General features: G+C 40.9%; 1 protein-coding gene across 1 annotated transcript in view; it reads left to right on the top strand.

The window, feature by feature from the left end:
• LOC139459294 (cytokine receptor-like) overlaps window positions 1-17816 on the top strand; it is a 48683-nt gene that overhangs the window by 7932 nt on the left and 22935 nt on the right. Inside the window, exons 5-7 of the mRNA XM_071240746.1 lie at window positions 4035-4213; window positions 6395-6522; window positions 9703-9859. Of these exons, the coding sequence (XP_071096847.1) occupies window positions 4035-4213; window positions 6395-6522; window positions 9703-9859 (464 nt within the window). The remainder of the gene's footprint in view (window positions 1-4034; window positions 4214-6394; window positions 6523-9702; window positions 9860-17816) is intronic.

Raw genomic sequence — 17816 nt, 5'->3', positions numbered from 1 at the left:
CAGTACTATTACATCACATTAAGGATGTGAACATTCACGGCACTATTACATAGCATTAAGGCTGTGTATATTCACAGCACTATTGCATCGCATTAAGGCTGTGTATGTTCACGGCGCTATTACATAGCATTAAGGCTGTGTTTAGTCACGGCACTATTACATAGCATTAAGGCTGTGTATATTCACGGCACTATTACATCACATTAAGGATGTGTATATTCACGGCACTATTACATAGCATTAAGGCTGTGTATATTCACGGCACTATTGCATCGCATTAAGGCTGTGTATATTCACGGCACTATTACATCCCATTAAGGCTGTGTATATTCATGGCACTATTACATAGCATTAGGGCTGTGTATATTCACGGCACTATTACATAGCATTAAGGCTGTGTATATTCACGGTACTGTGACATCGCATTAAGGCTGTGTATATTCACGGCACTATTACATCACATTAAGGCTGTGTATATTCACGGCACTATTACATCACATTAAGGATGTAAATATTCACGGCACTATTACATCACATTAAGGCTGTGTATATTCACGGCAATATTACATCACATTAAGGCTGTGTATATTCACGGCACTATTACATAGCATTAAGGATGTGAACATTCACGGCACTATTACATAGCATTAAGGCTGTGTATATTCACGGCACTATTGCATCGCATTAAGGCTGTGTATGTTCACGGCACTATTACATAGCATTAAGGCTGTGTTTAGTCACGGCACTATTACATCACATTAAGGCTGTGTATATTCACGGTACTGTTACATAGCATTAGGGCTGTGTATATTCACGGCACTATTACATCACATTAAGGCTGTGTATATTCACGGCACTATTACATCACACTAAGGCTGTGTATATTTATTGCACTATGACATAGCATTAAGGCTGTGTATATTCCCAGCACCATTGCATAGCATTAAGGTTGTGTATATTCACGGCACTATTACATCACATTAAGGATGTAAATATTCACGGCACTATTACATCACATTAAGGCGGTGTATATTCATGGCAATATTACATCACATTAAGGCTGTGTATATTCACGGCACTAATACATCGCATTAAGGCTGTGTATATTCACGGTACTATGACATAGCATTAAGGCTGTGTATATTCCCAGCACTATTACATCACATTAAGGCTGTGTATATTCACGGCACTATTACATCACATTAAGGATGTGTATATTCACGGCACTATTACATCACATTAAGGCTGTGTATATTCACGGCACTATTGCATAGCATTAAGGCTGTGTATATTCACGGCACTATGACATCGCATTAAGACTGTGTATATTCACGGCACTATTGCATAGCATTAAGGCTGTGTATATTCACGGCACTATGACATCGCATTAAGACTGTGTATATTCACGGCACTATGACATCGCATTAAGACTGTGTATATTCACGGCACTATTACATAGCATTAAGGATGTGTATATTCACGGCACTATTACATCGCATTAAGGATGTGTATATTCATGGCACTATCACATCACATTAAGGCTGTATATATTCATGGCACTTTTGCATCGCATTAAGGCTGTGTATATTCACGGCACTATTACATCACATTAAGGCTGTGTATATTCACGGCACTATTGCATAGCATTAAGGCTGTGTATATTCACGGCACTATGGCATCGCATTAAGACTGTGTATATTCACGGCACTATGACATCGCATTAAGACTGTGTATATTCACGGCACTATTACATAGCATTAAGGATGTGTATATTCACGGCACTATTACATCGCATTAAGGATGTGTATATTCATGGCACTATCACATCACATTAAGGCTGTATATATTCATGGCACTTTTGCATCGCATTAAGGTTGTGTATATTCACGGCACTAATACATCGCATTAAGGCTGTAAGGCTGTGTATATTCACGGCACTTTTACATCGCATTAAAGCTGTGTATATTCACGGCACTCATACATAGCATTAAGGCTGTAAGGCTGTGTATATTCACGGCACTATGACATCGCATTAAGACTGTGTATATTCACAGCACTATTACATAGCATTAAGGATGTGTATATTCACGGCACTATTACATCACATTAAGGCTGTGTATATTCATGGCACTTTTACATCGCATTAAAGCTGTGTATATTCACGGCACTAATACATCGCATTAAGGCTGTGCATATTCACGGCACTGTAACATAGCATCTAGGCTATGCATATTCACGGCACTATTACATAGCATTAAGGCTGTATAGATTCACGGCACTATTACATAGCATTAAGGATGTTTATATTCACAGCACTATTACATAGCATTAGGGCTGTGTATATTCCCAGCACTATTACATCGCACTAAGGCTGTATATATTCACGGCTCTATTACATCATATTAAGGCTGTGTATATTCACGACACTATTACATAGCAATAAGGCTGTGTATATTCACGGCACTATGACATCGCAATAAGGCTGTGTATGTTCACGGTTTATTGAGGAAGACAGTGAATACAAACCCTGAAAGCCCAACATGATGAATACAGCTGTCATATGTGTTTTATCAGGCGGTTTCGCTTCAAAAAACAAAACCAAGAACACAAAAAAACCTTTGACATCAGTGCTTCAAACTGCAAATGGACATTTGCATTTCCCAGTGATATATGAAGAAAATCCATTATTTGTCAGTGGTGCTATATATACCACATGTATGATAAATATCTTGTTACAAGGAAACCCAGATTAGTATTGTTACGCTACACATGTCCGTAAATATTTCCACGATATGTTCCTTGCTGGATCACTTATATTATTATATAAGACATAGGCCCACTATGCATTAAATTTTGATAAAATATAGAAAAAAATTAAAATTTATTTTGATGTATGACATCCTTTTCATACATTGCCCGTGTGACATAAACATTAGAGTTTGGAATATGTCATAACAGCTGAGCCAATGTTATACACATAAACAACCCATTGTTAGACCAATAATGTAGCAGATTATTTTCCGGTGAGATAACCGCCTTCGTGATCCCTCGACTCACACGCAGAGGCCAAACTGCTGCACGTCGTTGCCATTGCATCTTAGGACTGTTAGATGCACGTCGTTGCCATTGCATCTTAGGACTGTTAGATGCACGTCGTTCACATTGCATCTTAGGACTGTTAGATGAACGTCGTTGACATTGCATTTTAGGACTGTTAGATGAACGTCGTTGACATTGCATCTTAGGACTGTTAGATGTACGTCGTTCACATTGCATCTTAGGACTGTTAGATGTACGTCGTTGCCATTGCATCTTAGGACTGTTAGATGCACGTCGTTGCCATTGCATCTTAGGACTGTTAGATGCACGTCGTTGCCATTGCATCTTAGGACTGTTAGATGCACGTCGTTGACATTGCATCTTAGGACTGTTAGATGCACGTCGTTGCCATTGCATCTTAGGACTGTTAGATGCGCGTCGTTGACATTGCATCTTAGGACTGTTAGATGAACGTCGTTGCCATTGCATCTTAGGACTGTTAAAAACTGCTGCACAATAATGTGGTCCCGAACAAAATGAGTGTGGTCGTTTGGTTGCACAATTATTTTGCTCATGCACATTTTCCTAAAAATTGATGAGGTCGGTCGGACTTTATTTTACAAAAAATGTTTTCTTCCGAGGTTTTTCTCATTTTCACACAAAGAAAACACAACTAGACACAAATTGAATTCCTTAATACATGTTGCATTTAGAGCTATGGGTTACCTTTAGATTAAACCGCGTTAAGTTGAATTTAGAATCGAACGTGCATTATTTTGTATCCTCTAGTTGTAGATACAATTGTTGAAACATGCCTACGAACAATAACTTAGAAATACTTTTTTCGGTTGTTTCAATCTAGAGGTGGTTGTTGGGATTTGATACCTTAATTTGTTTGATCAATCCCGTCAAATATTTTTCAAATTCATGGTAGAATCAAGTATAACACCATAATTTCACAATAACATTTCAATAATTATGTTTGTATTTGACAGCGGTCGGGGCGGAGTGTACGCTATTTGTAACAGTTCTAAAAAGTGTATTCTTCTCATCAACAACAACAACAGAAACACCAACGTCTTCTTCCCTGCTCTGCGTCACACATTCCGCGTGAATACCACCAACCGCTTTGGGCGCGCGACAAGGACGTTTGAAGTGGAACCGATTCTAGTTGGTAAGTTCATAAATCTGTAGACCGCCTCCGTGGTCTAGTGGTAGAGCGTCCGCCCGGAGAGCGGAAGGTGCGGGGTTCGATTCCCGGCCACGTCATACCAAACGACGTTAAAAGATGGTACTTGTTGTTACCTTGTCTGGCGCTCGGCATTAAGGGGCAAGGACTGGTCGGCTCGGAGTCAGTATGCTGTGTCTGAGTTGGATATTCATGTTAAACTGCGGCATGGTATCTCAGTGAGATAGCACTATAAATCGGCATCAGTCCGGACTAGTACAAGCAGCCACACAAACACATGCACGTCGCTATATAAGTGCAATAATCTTGGACGCGACGTTAAACCCTATTTCACCTCACCTCATAAATCTGTATATTCCCATGACGGTGCTACAACATATTGTAATTATGTGGGTAGGTTGATAAGGTTTTACGCAACTTTCAGCAATATTCCAGCAATATCAGGACAAGGACATACCAGAAATGAGCTTCATACTTGATACCCATAAGGGGAATCGAACCCGGGCCTTCGGCGTGACGAGCGAACGCTTTAACCGCAAGGTTACCCCAGCGCTCCTTATCCCACTTAAAGCATCTGGCATCTTGTATTTAATTGGTTGTCTCTTTGTTGTTTGACGCCACACTCAGCAATATTCCAGTCATATGACGGCGGTCTGTAAATAATCGAGTCTGGGTGACATGCATCAGTAAGTCGCCTCTTACGACAAGCATGGCTTCTATGAGTTGTAACTCGGATCTTCACAGTGTGCATTCACGGCTACACGGGCATAATGTTAGAAACACAATGATGAGCAATTAAAAAGTGTTTATTTCGTGACAGACTGGCTGCAGCACAAAGGGAACCCCTGAGATTACGGATGTCTTTAACTGAATCCATCATAATCAGTTCCTCCCGCGCTGGTTCTCGGGGAAGAGAGTCCCTTTGTCCCAACTTCCCGCTGAACGTAATCCTATAGAGTATGTCATGTTAACTTCGCCAAGTGTGTGTATGTGTGTGCGTGTGTGTGTATGTATGTATATGTGTGTGCGTGCGTGCGTGCGTGCGTGCGTGCCAGCGTGCGTGCCAGCGTGCGTGTGTGTATGTATGCATGTATGTGTGTGTGTCTTTGTGTGTGTTTGTGTGTGTCTGTCTTTGGTTGAGTCTGTCTGAGTTTGTGTGTGTCTGTCTGTCTGTCTGAGTTTGTGTGTGTGTCTGTCTGAGTTTGTGTGTGTCTGTCTGAGTTTGTGTGTGTCTGTCTGTGTTTGTGTGTGTCTGTCTGAGTTTGTGTGTGTCTGTCTGTCTGTCTGAGTTTGTGTGTGTGTCTGTCTGAGTTTGTGTGTGTCTGTCTGAGTTTGTGTGTGTGTCTGTCTGTGTTTGTGTCTGTCTGAGTTTGTGTGTGTCTGTCTGTCTGTCTGAGTTTGTGTGTGTGTCTGTCTGAGTTTGTGTGTGTCTGTCTGTCTGAGTTTGTATGTGTCTGTCTGTGTTTGTGTGTGTCTGTCTGAGTTTGTGTGTGTCTGTCTGAGTTTGTGTGTGTGTCTGTCTGTGTCTGTGTTTGTGTGTGTCTGTGTCTGAGTTTGTGTGTGTGTGTCTGTCTGTCCACATTTTCCATACTTTATTAGTTTCAGAAATAGTAACGAGTTTAAATATTTTCTTAAACCGGACAAAAAGCGCATATTCGATCGTCTGGCCGAGTAGAACCAGAATCCTGATAACATGAGCAAAATGTTCATGTGATATGGGCACGGGTGGCCCAGAACTCTTAGGCTGCGCAATTCGCTGTGGAGAGTTGCGTCCCTTGGGCTGGCCGGACACCTATGGTCGTGTGTTCGAATCCCGTCTCGCCCCGATTATAATTCTAGGTTTGTCAGCACCATACCCGTGCTCGTGGGTCTGAGACCTGCTTCACTTCGTGCTTTCCTCCAACATTAAGCTGACAACGCTGTGATAAAACTGTAATACTGTTAAAAGCAGCGTTAAACCCAACTCACTTTACGAGGTGAATGTGGATCATACGCCACGTAACCGACATATATATTTGGCATTCCACTCTGTCTTGTCTATACACAACGATGCCTAGCTGCTAATTGCCCTGTGTCAGGAAATGTGGTTTTTCAAGCTGCCGACTGGCCATTCAGATCGATTCTTTAAAACGTAATTCTGTCTGACCTTCCTGGTTTTAATTTCAGTGAAGCCGGATCAAGCAGAGAATGTGTCAGCTTTGATACTAAACAGCACGTGTCTCAATGTGACATGGACTGACGCCAGCTTCTCCGGTGTCGATGTGCAGTACACCGTCACAGCTGGCTCACAGCAGGTGGACTGCAATGTCATCTCTTATCTTTCGATATCGGGCACTGAGGCATTGTGAATTTGGTTTTTTTAATGAACTGCGCTACGTATCCAGGATCTGTAGTCACGCAATGATTTCCTCGTATTCATGTCAACTACGTGGTAGATTAGTCTGTATTACAGACCCTGATACATTTATATCAAATACAGCCCATGCAAGTCTATAATGTTTGGCAAGTCTAGATTACTGAAATGAAGAGAATCACTGGGCTCCCTTTTTATTAGATTTTTATTTTCTGTATGATATGTTCATTTCAGAGACTATATGTTAGTCTACGTGGTAGATGAGCGATAGTATAAAATGTAGCAGTTTGAAATTCAGTATCATATCTTGTACGGACAATTTACTCCTTTTGAAGTCGATCATGTTCAGCTGTCATATGAGTAAAAGATGGGTATGATATTTGTCATGGGGCTTAACTAACGACTAGACCACCCACTCCAGCGTAACACCCTGTAAGAAGCCCAGTCACAAGAAGACAGTAATCGTTAATAGCATCAGAGCGGGCATAAATACACACACGTGAAGTCGAAAAATATAGGAATAGACATGTAGATTTAATTAAGGCGCATTGGATTTATTACTACGATGCAATAACAAACAAGCCAAACCAATATACGCAAGTATAATTAAGTGAGCAATTAACGGTTTGTTTGTTTGTTTGTTGTTTAACGCCACACTCAACAATATTACAGCTATATGACGGCGGTTTGTAAATAATCGAGTCTGGATCTGACAACCCAGTGATTGACATCATGAGCATTGATCCACGCAATAGGGATACGATGAGATGCATCAACCAAGTCCGCGTGCCTGACCACCTGATCACGTTAGTCGCCTCTTACGACAAGCATACTCGCCTCTTACGCCTCTTGCTGAAGACCTATTCTACCCTGGATCTTCCCGGGTCCATTAACTGTTTAACTGTTGGCCTCGCACAGCGTTAGTACTTGTGACAGGCGATTAACACAGGCTAGCAGCAGGTCTTGTCGGGACAAATACGCAGCTGACCCGACCAGTCAGGATTAAGCTCTGGGACGTCAAAAAGTCACCCAAAACACCCGATAATGTTCCTTTCGCGGCCGTGTACAGTTCTAATAGGTTTTCGGCAGCCATTTTTTCATGGGTTGATATGTAGGTTATCGATGTATACATACGCACGTTTGTGTGTGAAAAGGCTTAGTTTAGAGGTATCAATCGGAAATTTGATACCTCATTGTAACAAACGACAGTTAGGAACAATCTATCGTCAATGTCATGGATGATTGGAATATTTTTCCTGGGAAGATATATGGCAAGATGGTGTCAACCGTCTCTCATGCCGCGGGTTTATTCAAAAGACACACAAACCACGGTGTCCGTCTCACAGGAGCCGAAAAGGTGGCCAAGTGAGCGATGGTGCCCTACGAAATCAGGAATGATTAATCCTTGAAATGTTTCAAACCACGCGTACACCTGTTGCAACATGTGGAGTCAAACAAAAAGACCGCTGTCAGTCTTTCTCATTCATGCTCGTTTCACGGAGATGTCATATCACATCTCAAACTGTCGATTCACGTCGGTGGCAGGATCACATAGTCATAGACTTTATGGTCTGTGACGTCGTGTATTCAATTCGTTAAGCACTCCATTTCATGGCTTGCCGTTGCTGAAGTCTTAGTGGTGGAAATATAAGTGACAGAAAACACCTCAACTCGCAAGAACCAGCGACTCTGAATGTCGGCTATGTTTACATGGGTTAGCTAGGCCCCACAATACATTTGTAAAATGGTGATTAGACTGACGAAATCTATATAAGTTACAATTTAATCAAACTTATTGCTGCATTGGAATTTTTAGAGTAGCACTATGAACCGATAATAAGACCTATTTAACCCTGAACTAACTATTTTATGGGTGTTTTGTTATTTTTAGAACGCAAGTTGTCTCAGTGTCTTAATGTAAGATTGGGGGCATTTGCGGGTTATAACTCGTCAGTTAGCCCTGTTAGAGGATTTTCAATTTACGACGTCGCTTATTACACATTTGATTTTCAACGTATCTTCGATACAATAAAATGTTAGTCTTTAGTTCGACATCCTAGAAATGTAACGAAGTTTTCTCTACCGCCATAGGTAGTGTGAAAGCTATGGTTTCTCCCTGAACTATAGTAACGCAATCGCCCGCGTGCTTTAACTATAATAGTCCTGGGAAAACTATACTTTTTTACACGACACATAGGGGTAGAGCAAACTATTTTTCTTAACCCTCTTGATGCCGAGGTTTTCTTTCTGACGCACATTATCCTAAGATCGGAAAAGTGAAGGATGTGCGAGAATTGCCTCACGCGGCACTGGATCTGCCTCTGGCTATAAAATTACGCAGAGGTGGAGAATATTAAATTTCCCATTTGATGGTGTAACTTTAACTGCAAATATTAAACCTGCGTTGAAAAACAGTAAATTTCTCCGTTTCTTATCGTACACCAATAAAAGTACTGTGCGAGGATTATTTTCCAAAACATTCTAAACGATTCTAGGGTTATCGGCGACGTTTTGGAATGATCATTGGTGATTTCATAAAAGACAGATACTCGTGATCACTAATATGCTATTTTTGAAATTCATTTCTCTGTGTAAATATCCCAAATTAAGATGTCAAAACATGCTGTAAATAACGCCGTGAGTGGTGATTTAGTAATGTGTAAAAAATAGCGACATTTACGATGTACCTAATTTTCAGAGGTCATTTTCAATACTTTTGCTTGGCCTAAAATACCAGTGGATGATATCACAGAAAAGGGAATGTCCCACATTATTCAAACATTTGAAGTGTATCTGTGTGCGTGATGTATTTTGAATTTTATTCGACTTCAAAGTGAGGGTTGAAGAGGAGGGACATATACGTCCCTGTGGCATCCAGGGGCTAAACACACGTGAGATAGGTACTACTTTCAGTGTTAACAAATATGTCGTCGCCTTTTGTACTTATATAAATAGTGTTTATTTCAGATTTATTTCTAATTGTTAAATGTACAATAGACGTTCGTTTGTTGTTCCGTGTGAGTTCAATATGAAAAATATACATATAGGACAATGTAGGGTAGATCAATCACATTATAACGTCTGTGGTGCACCTGTTTATTGGCTTCCCCTTTTTATTCAGGTGCTTGTTCCGGGACGTATAGACCGACAGACATTCTGGGTCGTCGTATCCGACGTGCCCCCCTTCAGCAGTGTGACGGTGTCGGTGACGTCACGGCCGCTACATGGAGGGTACACCAGTGACCCGACATCGACAACAGTGTTCATGCCTGAAGACAGTGAGTGCTCATGTTGTGTTGTCTCCCAGCACTGCTGATTCTTGCTATTTTCTTGCTTCTTGTTTGAAGGTTCTGCTCTCTGCTTGTGTGTACTGTGTTGTATGTGCTCAGGTGTCTGTGTTCCATGACCGCCTCTGTGGTCTAGTGGTAGAGCGTCCGCCCGGAGAGCTGTAGGTCCGGGTTTCGATCCCCGGCCGCGTCATACCAAAAGACGTTAAAAGATGGTACTTGTTGTTACCCTGCCTGTCGCTCGGCATTAAGGGGCTAAAACAAAGACTGGTCGGCTCGGAGTCAGTATACTGTGTCTGAGTGGGGTATTCATGTTAAACTGCGACATGGTATCTCAGTGAGCTAGCACTATAGTAGATAACTTTTAATAACTACCCATCCACACATCCACATTTGATGACGTCACAAGTGCACCTAGTAACCCCATGTGACTGATGACGTCACATAACCTTGACCTTGGGTGAGTGGGTGGGGTGTTGTCAACGTCATTGCCTCATTAATATGCAGAATAACTCATTAATATGCAAATGTATGCATGACGTCACAGGTCAGTTAGGTTAATAAAGGGTCAACTGACCAGATGCAATCATGCAATTAATGACTTGACCATTCGTTAACCGTATAACACGGGATAGTAATGAATGTCCCTATATGGACATGTTACTACGACCAGGGGTTGGGTTGGGTCTTGACTCACGCGAAATGGAATGTCATTGTGAGACCATTTTGGCGGGAGAACATGTGGTGAACATTTGAACCTTTTGATTTGAAGACATTTCTCTGTGCAAATTCGGTGGCCGGCTATGTGTGGTAGGATTAAAAAAAATGCCCAGGAACAGGTGCATGTAGAAAGATCTCCCGATATTCAATTACATTCATTAAGGGTCAACTGACCGGATGCAATCATGCAATTAATTACTTGACCATTCGTTAAACGTAGAACAACACGTGTCTAAAAACAAGATGGCGGACGTTGCCATGAACGCTCACGGGCTGTCACGTGTCCTCGGTTTGAATCTCGCGCCTGACCTACAAGTCAGTTCTATGAGGCACCATTCCACATCTCAGGCTACGTTGATCCATACCTGCAATAACTCATTCATTGTGAAATATAATCATGACGTCACAGGTCAGAAAGAGTAATGAGAGGTCTGTTGTTCCAATGCAAGAAGGAAATGTGTTAATGAGTCCTTCATTAAGTGAGAACAAAGCATAGTAATGAGTGTCCCTATATGGAAGTGGCTACTACGAGGTTCAAATGTGATTCACGGGGAAAGGAATGTCATTGTTAGACATATTCCATTGATGCATGTATTTCGTGTAGTTATGACTGTCACATGTGGCAAAGAGGGGTGTGAGTTGAATTTCCATAGAAACCACATGTCCAGTTCTTAACTCTTCTAGTGTTACCTCTTATAAGTTCCTTTTAATATCCAGTTGCCATGACAACTAAATAAAAAAATAAGGGTTAACAGTCTTGACTCCAAGAGGTCAGCTCTGAGAAATATAGAGTCGGTATCGCAAAACCCGTGTGTTGAAGACTGCAAAGTATGCCAGTCTGGTCTGAGACGTTTTAATACTGTAAAATTACATTCTTTTTCTAAAAGATGTTTGGAGTTCAAAATGTCGATTCAGTTTCCTTTTTTCAATGGAAAAATACTCGTTTAACCCATACCCAGAATCATTTTCATGAGAAAAAATAGAGTGAAATAATGTAGTTTAGTGGATAACTTCTAAGAGATAAGATTACTTGAGCATTCATTAACAAAGAACAATAGATAGTAATGAATATCGTTATATGGAAACTTAGGTCACCAATCCCTCATTAAAATGCAAGATAACTCATTAATGTGTAAATGTATAAGTGATGTATCAGGTGAATTAGATGAATACAGGGTCAACTGACCAGATGCAATTTACTTACATTAACAAAGAACAATGGATAGTAAAGAATATCATCATATGGAAAACTTGACATCGCACGCGAAATGGAATGTTATTGCGACTGAATTTTGCCACCTTTTTCCACCTTTTCTCCATGCTCATTCTGGGGGCTGCGCCTGCTGAGATTATCAGCCCAGGAATAAGAGTGTGATCTATGTCCATATGTGTTAGAAAACTCAACGGTCGTGTTGAGTGACTGACATTTACACTTTAACCTTGCTGACAGATAAGACGTCCGTTTTCAAAATGAAGAGAGTTTCAGAGGATATATTTGGACCTACAGTCATTTTCACAAAGCATAGCAAGACCAAGTCGAGAAAAACATGTTGGAGAAAATCAATGGCATCAAAGGGGTCACCGAAGAGACTGGTTGCATCTAAGAAGAAAAAGATGACAACCAAGAAAGCGAAAATGACTATACTGAAAATGCAACCCGTGTCGAAAGTAAAGGCTGTTGTGAAACGAATCCGACCTGCCTTGAAGCGTCGCATTGCTGAAGGAAATAAAAGAATGCTTCAGACCCTCTCATCGGGCACTTGTATTTGATCACTATGGAGGTTACCACCTGTCCAGACTGAGACAAGAGTTTTACGCGAAAAGATAATCTACAGAGACATCAGAAGCAGGTGCACAGGTCAACTCAAGACTCGCCTTCTCTTCTTCCTCCTCTGGATAAACACCCTCCTCCTCCTCCTCTGGATAAACACCCTCCTCCTCCTCTGGATAAACACCCTCCTCCTCCTCCTCCTCTGGATAAACACCCTCCTCTTCCTCTTCCTCCTCTGGATAAACACCCTCCTCCTCCTCCTCTGGATAAACACCCTCCTCCTCCTCCTCTGGATAAACACCCTCCTCCTCCTCCTCCTCCTCCTCTGGATAAACACCCTCCTCCTCTGGATAAACACCCTCCTCCTCCTCCTCTGGATAAACACCCTCCTCCCCCTCCTCTGGATAAACAACCTCCTCCTCCTCCTCCTCTGAATAAACACCCTCCTCCTCCTCCTCCTCCTCTTCCTCTGGATAAACACCCTCCTCCTCCTCCTCTGGATAAACACCCTCCACCACAACCAACACCTCCTCTTCCTCCTCTTCCTCCTCCTCCTCCTACACCTACTCCTCAGGAAACCTGTGTCGAAAATAAAAAGCTGCTGTGAAATGAACCCAAGCTGTCTTTAAGCATTGCATGGGTGAAGGGTATTAAAGAATGGTTCAGACCCTCTTATCGCGCACTTGTATTTGTTCACTATGGAGGTTACCAACTGTCCAGACTGTGGCAAGAGTTTTGCGCGAAAAGATAATCTACAGAGACATCAGAAGCAGGTGCATAGATCAACTCAAGACTCGCCTTCTCTTCTTCCTCCTCTGGATAAACACCTTACTCCTCCTACTCCTCCTCTTCCCGATAAACACCCTCCTCCTCCTCATCAGGAAATATCTCCACGTTTGCTTTCATCTCGGGAACACCAGCGACACGGACAATTCAAGTTCCTTATACCCTCCAATAGCATCGTTGTTGGACCCAGTGGATGTGGAAAGTCGGTGTTTGTCTTCAACCTATTACGTCGTGGATTCGTTCAACCCCTGCCTGACTGTATTGTCTGGTGTAATACTGTGTGGCAAACGCTTTACGATAGCATTCTTCAAACTTTACCTCAAGTACGGTTTGTGAAAGGAATACCTTACAATCTCGAAGATGAAAACTTCTTCGATGCCTGTAATCAGAACATGATGGTGTTGGATGACTTTTTGTCTGAAGCAAAGAATGACAATCGGATTTCCCGTCTGTTTACCCAAACCTCCCACCACAAAAATGTCATTATATTTTTGCTATTGCAAAACCTCTTCCCGAGAGGTAAGGAATCTAGGGACATTGCTCTAAATTCTCATTATGTCACACTTTTCAATTCGCCAGTGGACAGACAGCAGGTGAAGTTATTCGCCAGAAGAATATTTCCTGAAGACATTGGTAAATTTATGACTCTTTATGAAAGGGCTGTTGAAACCCCTCATGGACACCTTACAGTGGATCTCAAACCCGGTACAAGTGAGAAGAATAGATTACATGTCAACGTCTTGACAACCAGCGACAATCAACCTGATCACAGTGCTTCACAACAACAACAACAACAACGGGTAAAAGATGTCTCTCTAGCATTAGACGTGCAGACAGCTCCTGACATTCGTGCTGATCACATTTCGAAAGAAAGGTCTCTAAGCTCTGACGACAACGACGTTGAAACAGCATCCATCTCGAGTGACGACACAGGACCTTTTACCATGGCCACTGCGTGTACTGACTGCGGCGTATTGATAGACAATATGCACGATCTACAGCGACATATTAGATCATGGTGTCCAGCAAACAACAACTTGAAATGCAAAAGAAAATGTCTCAGATACGAGAGTGACGACAACGGTGACGACGATGAGGAACGACTTCCTGAACAGAAAGGTGGAGGTCTCGCTGTCAAACGTCGTAGCTGGAAGCCGCCAAACACCGACGTGGATGCGGAGGAGTGGCAAAATGTTGGTTTACAACGCATCTGGAATCGTGTGTACAACATCAAGCACGAGGCAATGAAACTCAAGAGGAAAAAGTACAGACAACAGGGTCGAACAAAAGAATGGATTGACAGAAAAATGAAACAGATGTGGGAAAGCGAATTGACCGACAGTCTCAAAAGTGTCATAGAGTTCTCCCAATATTTTAGACAGGCGCCTCTATTTCAACCCATCCTAGACAGCCTGAGCGATATGGATCCTGGCACTGATCAATCTATTATCAAAAACAAGATCGCTCGTTTCACGAAAACTGTGATGAAAGACATTCTGACTCGTGTAGACATACCTGAAGCAGATAGTGACACTGAAACTATCTCAGCCGCCGATGATGGCGATGACGAGCAGAGCGAGCAAGAATAAAAACCTTGCTCTCGTGTTACAACCCTTCAGTTGAGATTTTGTGTTACCCAAAGCAATGACACGGAAGAATCGGTCACCGAGTCGAGGTAAAGGAAGAAGATTTGGACTTATCCATGTATTGAAAACAGGACCTGTCATTAAGTCAAAACAGATTTCTCTAAATGACAGCTCCCTGGCGTCAAAGAAACGCCTGGTCGTATACATCAGGAGACCGGTCAAGTTGGGACCTCCGGGACGCAAACATCTATAAATGTGACAAAGATGGTCGTCTCCATCAGGTGCATCTGAGTGGTGTATTTCATGTCGAGATTAAACACTTAAAACTTTTCTAAAATCATTGAGCCGTCAAGGTTTTTAATCATTTTGTAAATCGTTGAAATCACTCGAACTCTACACTTGTAAAGTCAACACCATGTGCTGTTAATAAAAGCTTCATTACAGTTTACATTTTGTTGTTGTTTTAATTCATATTTCTATGATGTCATACATATGGTCAATATGCCTCTGGAAAGCAATTATCTCTACAAGCCGATCACACGACAGTTCGCTTGTGGTTTTTTTGGTTATTTTTTTTTTTAGTGTCATACAGTTACTAACACGAACTTGTTCATAGTAAAACCACACTGTTAACACTTCAATTCAACGAGAACTGTGAACCTACAGTGAGTGAGTGAGTATGGTTTTAAGCCGCTTTTAGCAATATTCCATCAATATCATGGCGGGAGACACCAGAAATTGGCTTCACACATTGTACCCATGCCGGGAATCGAACCCGGGTCTTCGGCGTGACAAGCGAACGCTTTAACCAATCAGCTATCCGACCGCCCCTCCGTACAGATTCACATCATATATCTATCCAACTTCTATCGAGGTGCTCTGACGTCAGCATTTACAAAAAAGGAGCTTTTTTCAACAAATTGTCACAGGATAGGTTTTCAATAGCCTATTTAGGCTGAAATTTGATTGTTAAAACGAACAAATGTCCAGCTTGGCACTCAAGGGGTTAAACTTTTAGAACTATATTTAAATGAGAATCTTGCGTGCCCGGAGACGTTAGAAAATTGGAATCTTTGTAAAACGGTTTAGTGTTAAATATTATTGTTTAATCACGTTTGTATACACGCAACGAATAAATATTATTGATGTGAGTGTATTGTCATTTTGTTTGTTTTTTAACATATACCCAACCTGATACAAAACAGTCAATCAACCTTGTGATATTCGCTGCAAGAGGTTTTGAGTTAAAGGTAATGAACGCTGTGATGTGACATGGTAAAATAATAGAAAAAAATATACAATAATTGGTATCAATAAACTTAAGAAATTTGATTTGGTAAAATACAATGTATAACACTTAGCATGGATTTTAAAAATTTTCCGACTTGCAGACGAACTCGCATTAGTCTTTTCGTTCAAAATCGAAATGGATATATTTATTAAATCCAAAAAAGTATGTACGGATGTACAAGTGCTATTCGATAACTAAACTAGGGAAAGATGCACATGAAAATCATGCACATGTTGCTGAGATGATCTCCTGACTTCTACATACTCTTTGGAAGATATTAGACATAAACACAATTAACGAAAATTATTCTTATCACTGCAAATTAACACGAATATACACTCATACTGTAAGTAGGTCAAGGGTCAGATGCATTCGGGCAGTGTTTGAAGTAAAATGCTCGAATTTCAACTCGTGAAATAGTCGTTCGTTGGTTGCACCTGTAATTAAAAATACTCTGAATCAGGCATAATAGACACATACTTTGGAAGACATCCTCTCTCCGACTTTAATTTCTCGTGCAAAACACAGTATTCTCCCACCGAATATCATGTTTCCCACTTGATTTTGTTATAACACACAGAGGTGAAGTTTCCAGCTAACATCCCATGCTCTCAGTTAATTTCCAATAATTATCAAATTGACTTCCAAGTTAACAGGCAACGACCATTCCGTTGGCTAGCTATCGCGGTATTATAATATGTATCTAGCAAACAATGGTTACATGGTCAGTTTGAAGTTAAAACTACCATGAAATATTACACAATGATTTTGCAAATTCGTGCTATGCAGAGTTAAAGGATATGATTGTAAATTTCACACAGGCGAATTGGTGTTTTTTCATATAATTAGTGTTGTTCTTTTACAAAATTAGATCCTGATATTCTTAGTATTCATCATGCCTTTATTGAATAGCATGTGTATAGTAACTCATACCATATGTGAACTTTCTACAACGGAGTGGAGCACTGGTTAACCAACCCCCTCCATTCATAAGCAGGCTCACGATAAATGGCATGTGGTGACCTCAATTTCAGGAGGCTCTCTAGTCAGTATTTCACAAAACAGCGACACTGACAAAACAAGGTGTTATGTGTATAACATATACCAACTCATTCGGACTGTTGTAAAATAAACCTCACTTGTTACCATATAAGCAATATGATCTACTGTTAGATGCGTCGTCAACTGTGTACATAGTACACTAACTAAATATGGAAATATTACTATGCCCATTGAGCGTTGTAAAGAAGGTGATCACGTGACTCCCCAGCGAATATGTACTTGGTGAAGCTTGCGTTGAATTGATCATCGGGTTATATTCCTGACCACTGACAGAGGACACAATACACCAAACGATTAATCTTAAGGTTTTAAAAAGCTAATCATGCTAAATTCAGAATATTCTAACTTTATCTCGAGTCATAGAAATTTATCATGACAATGGTTAACTAACATTATGCTAAGAACACCTTTTTAAAACCTTAAGATTAATCGTAACTGTTTTGTAAAAAGAGATAAAAAAAGACAATATAAGAATACATTGATCGATGTCTGACTTTATTAAAGAGCACATAGGTAAAGGTAACTACATCACTATGTCTCTTCAATATGATGGTTCTTCAATGGGACGCCATTTGTGGTGCACACATCCTTGAACAAAGGGAATATTGAATTTGTACATGTACTCTTTTTTTTCCTAAATGAGAATTCGTTGGACTCATGATAACACAATGATAAATAAAATCAAGGGTTTTTTCCATACACATCATACATCATGCAGAAACAGACTATAAC

This window comes from Haliotis cracherodii, unplaced genomic scaffold (assembly GCF_022045235.1).
Source record: "Haliotis cracherodii isolate W230 unplaced genomic scaffold, xgHalCrac1.p SCAF_13, whole genome shotgun sequence".
NCBI classification, from domain to species: Eukaryota; Metazoa; Mollusca; class Gastropoda; order Lepetellida; family Haliotidae; genus Haliotis; species Haliotis cracherodii.
Note: the sequence above shows the minus strand (reverse complement) of the source record. Positions and strands in the feature narration are given on the sequence as shown.